Source organism: Camelus dromedarius, chromosome 3 (assembly GCF_036321535.1).
Source record: "Camelus dromedarius isolate mCamDro1 chromosome 3, mCamDro1.pat, whole genome shotgun sequence".
Taxonomy (NCBI): domain Eukaryota; kingdom Metazoa; phylum Chordata; class Mammalia; order Artiodactyla; family Camelidae; genus Camelus; species Camelus dromedarius.
Window position 1 is genome coordinate 104,045,757 of NC_087438.1, and position 4,080 is coordinate 104,049,836.

Sequence of the window (4,080 nt, forward strand, 5' to 3'; positions counted from 1 at the left end):
AATTGGTGTTAAATTTTATCAAATGCTTTTTCTGCATCTATGGAGATGATTGTATGGTATTTGTCCTTTCTTTTGTTGATGTGATGTATCACATTGATCGATTTGTATATGTCAAACCATCTTTGTGTCCCTGGGATGAACCTAACTTGATCATGGTTATAATCTTTTGTATGTGTTGTTGGATTCTGCTTGCTGATATTTTGTTGAGGATTTTTGCATCTATGTTCATCAATGATATTGGCCTATCCTTTTTTTTTTTTTTTGCAGTGCCTTTTTCTGGTTTTAATATCACAGTGATGGTGGCGTCATAGAATGAGTTTGGGACTATTCCCTCCTCTTGACTCTTTTGGAACAGTTTGAGAAGATTCAATATGACCTCTGTAAGCATTAGAATGAAAATGATCGCTTGGCTGCTGTGAGGACAAAACTGAGGGGTCCAGGGTAGAAATAAGAAGCTTGTTAAATAGCTCTTGCAACTGATTGGAGAGACTTGGATGAGGGAGTGTTGGTGCAGATGGAGCCCTGAGGGGAGGATTCAAGAAAATATCAGGAGATGAGCTTGATAGGATGAGGTGATGAGGTGGATATGACTTGTCAGGGAAATGGAGGTTTCAGAATGACTCCCAGGTGTCTGACTAATATAAGAGGATGTGTGGTGGTGCCATTCATGGAGATGGGGATACTGGACTCTCCTGGCTCTTAGGATAAAACCAGTGCCTGTTCCCATGACACCCAGTGCATGATTCCACCTTTGCCTACCCATCCTACCTCATCTCACATCCCTCTGTGCCTGTCCATGGGTTTCAGCCACAGGGATGCGCTTTCAGTTCTTTGGAGAAATCAAATTCTCCTTGTCCTCAGGATATTTGCATATTCAGGAACCTCAACCCAGAATATTCATTGGCCAAGATGGGTTCTTCACAACCTCCAGTCCCAGCTTAAATGACACTTTAAGGGAGGGGGAGGGGCACAATAGGAGTGGGGATGTAAGAGGTACAAACTTATATATGAAATAAATAAGCTACAAGTATACACTGTACAACACAGGGAATATAGCTAACATTTTATAATAAGTATAAATGGAGTATAATCTTTAAAATTGTGAATCAGTATATTGTATGCCTGAAACATACAATATAGTACATCAAATACACATCAATAACAAATTTTTAAGTGTCTTCTGAAGTAGGGAATAGTCACGTGAAGCGTCTGGAAACAATGTCAGATAAAGAACAGTTGATGAAAATGGAGACGTTCGAGTTAGAGACAAGGGGAGGGAAAGAATGATACGTCTTACTGAAAATGCGAGTTCTCTTTATCAGAACAGGCTCTCTGGAGTTTATGACCCAAGGAAAAGATTATCTGGTTATCCCCTTCTGAACAGAGCCCCCCAAATGAAAACAGGACAAACTGAAATCACTTCATTGCTTTATTCATTCTCTACGAGGGTCACTGCATTTGAAGAAGGAAGGAGAGCGCCATCCCCTCCCACCTCCGCTCCTGCTCTGTTCCGCTGTCACACCAGATACGAGAGGGCCTCCTGAAAATCAAAAGGACAGTGGTAAAAACAAGACCAGTTTACCTGTTATTAGCACCTTTCCAGAAACAGTCACTATCCTATTTCACCACCATGTCACTGACAAGGAAAGGGAAGCTCTGAGTGGTTCAGTCCCATCCAGACCCACAGAGCTGGGAAGTGGCCCACATTTCACAACTAGAACACAGGTCTCTCTCCTTCCAAAATCCCTTCTACAAGTGTGGACACTGAGCTTTCCTTGAGATTCCAGGACATGGAAATTTTGTGTGAGGAGAGTCAGCAAAGGGGAAATACAGGTTTACAGATGAGGACAGGGTTGAGTGGGAGTCGGGGGAGAGGGTGGGCGTTCAGGGTGACTAGGTCCTGCCCTTTGACAGGTTAGCCTCACAGGTCATAGTTACCAGCAGTTTCTTCACGGAATCCGCAGCCTCCGGTCCCAGCTCATTCACGCATTTCCGCAGCCCTTCCAGAAGATGCTCAACAGAAATGCCCAGAGTTTTCAGAAGTAGCTTTAATGGGCCCAAGAGGGGGAGAATTTTGTCCACAGGTACAAGTGAGACACTGCTGACAGGTGACAAAACGCCGAGGACGAGGGCGCTGGCTGCAGAGCAAAAGAGGCCCCGCGTAAAACAGGCAGTTCCAGCTCTGGTGACCTCAGCTGGTCCACGCTGTCCATCAGTGGCTCCATCCCAGCCCCACTCATCTCGATCTTCCAGGAAAACTTCTGCTTCGGGACCTTTGCACGTGCCATTCGATCCGCCTAGAACGTTGCTTCCCCAGATAGCTACACATCTTTCTTCCTCCCATCATTCGGTCTCTCCTCCAACGTTACCTTCTCAGGGATGTACCTACAAGAGCATCACCTGTCACCCTCTGTCTCCCTTTTCTCCCACCACTACCTGAAATATCAAATCTTTGGTTATTTCTGTATTTTGCTTCATCCTGCCACTGGAATGTAGACCCATGAGAATAAGGAATTAATGTTTTATTCACCACTGTACTACATGCCTAGATCAGACCCTGGCATGTGGGAAGCACCAGGTAGATACTGGAGACTGACCAGCCGGGGATGCACTTTGCACGTGGCTGTCTTCACGGCCCACAAGTTTGAAGCCAAAGGGGAGAGAATATAATGAACCTCCACTTGCAGACAGGTCTTAGCCCCCCTGCCAGACTGTAAGAACCTTGAGAACAATATTCACGTCTGATTCAGGTCTGAATCAGCCAGTTTCTATCCAGCGCCCAACAGGTTATAGCCATTCAGTCAATACCCACTGATTGTGTGAGACATGTGGCCATGTCTCAAGGCCAGGTAACCTTGGCAACCTGACTAGGGATGAGAGCAAGAATGACTCCATACAGTTACAGACGCATAAAGGAAAGAAGGTACAAAGTCAGATCCAGACTCAAAATTAAGAACAATTAACGGTGACCAGTGTTCACTAATGAAGGGTTTGCTGACGCTCAGCGGGAGCTGGGTAACTTCTTGTGTAGGAGCCACCAGGGAGACTTGTACTGCGTTAGAGCTTGGAGCTGGGAGTGGGGGCAGCTGAAATCCCTTCTAACCTTACCATTCTGTGGTTCTAAACTCCCTCCACCATGTTCCACTGGGAGCCTAGGCTTCCTAGTTGTGTTCCGGTTAACAGAAAAGTCGAGAAATACCGTATGTTCCCGGCTACTTACCAGAGTAACTGCAAATGCTGATGGCCACCAGCAGGAACACAGTGACCAGCTTCATGGTACGTTACCTGGGCTATTTACCTGCAGTTTAAAATTAAACTGGAAAACCTAGTGAACCCACCGAGCCAGTGGTTCCACTTGCTGCACCAAGTGTGGCAGCTGCTCTTGCACACACACGTATTTATACGCCCATCGAGGGCCTGAGTTTCAATCACAACAACTTGATTTGCCTCAGGGAACAAGAGCGTGAAGGTCACGTTTCCTCACTAAACAAATTGGAGTTTTTTTCTGCTTTCCCTCATGTTCCCATGAGAAACAAAGCCCTAACTTACAGCACTCTCAAGGAACTTTGGTACAAGCTCTTCCCCAGAGATGACGGTGGGAAGCAAAGAGGGCTGAGACCTTCTCCTGGAAGGCCCTAGGATGGCCCTTTTTGTAAGCCCAAGTTCTACAGTTACTTGGGGTATCTGCTGCAACAAAGAATGAAACTTACGTGCGCCCCAGTGTTCATGGCAGCACTGTTTACAATAGCCAACACATAGAAGCAAACTAAATGCTTATCGACTGATGATTGGATAAAGAAGATGTAGTACATATATATAATGGAAATCTACTCAGCCAGAAAAAAGAAAGAAAGAATGGCATTTGCAGTAACATCAGTGGGTCTAGGGATTGTCATACTAAGTGCAGTAAGTCAGAAAAAGACATATATATCACTTACATGTGGAATTAAAAGTGATACAAATGAACTTTTTACAAAACAGAAACAGTAAACAACAAGGTTCTTAGCACAAGGAACTATATTCAATATCTTGTAGTAATCTACAATATGAAAATGAAATATGAAATGAATACATGTATGA

At 44.7% G+C, this 4,080-nt stretch overlaps 1 protein-coding gene across 1 annotated transcript; it reads right to left on the minus strand.

Moving 5' to 3' along the window:
- Positions 1-1,416: 1,416 nt before the first annotated feature.
- LOC105097755 (secretoglobin family 3A member 2) lies at positions 1,417-3,380 on the minus strand. Its single transcript, XM_010990336.3, has 3 exons — positions 3,221-3,380; positions 1,939-2,138; positions 1,417-1,540 (listed from the first exon to the last, which is right to left on the minus strand). The coding sequence occupies exons 1-3, from the start codon at positions 3,273-3,275 to the stop codon at positions 1,517-1,519; spliced, it is 279 nt and encodes a 92-aa protein (XP_010988638.1). The 5' UTR covers positions 3,276-3,380; the 3' UTR covers positions 1,417-1,516.
- Between the last annotated feature and the right edge of the window lie 700 nt (positions 3,381-4,080).

Bases quoted from the DNA above. Each gene is read 5' to 3' on its own strand.
- LOC105097755 (XM_010990336.3), bottom strand. From the start codon at position 3,275: ATGAAGCTGGTCACTGTGTTCCTGCTGGTGGCCATCAGCATTTGCAGT. The intron at 2,139-3,220 runs GTAAGTAGCCGG...TTTGCTCTGCAG, and splicing joins CAGCATTTGCAGTTACTCTG to CCAGCGCCCTCGTCCTCGGC. The intron at 1,541-1,938 runs GTAACTATGACC...TTTGATTTTCAG, and splicing joins ATTCCGTGAAGAAACTGCTG to GAGGCCCTCTCGTATCTGGT.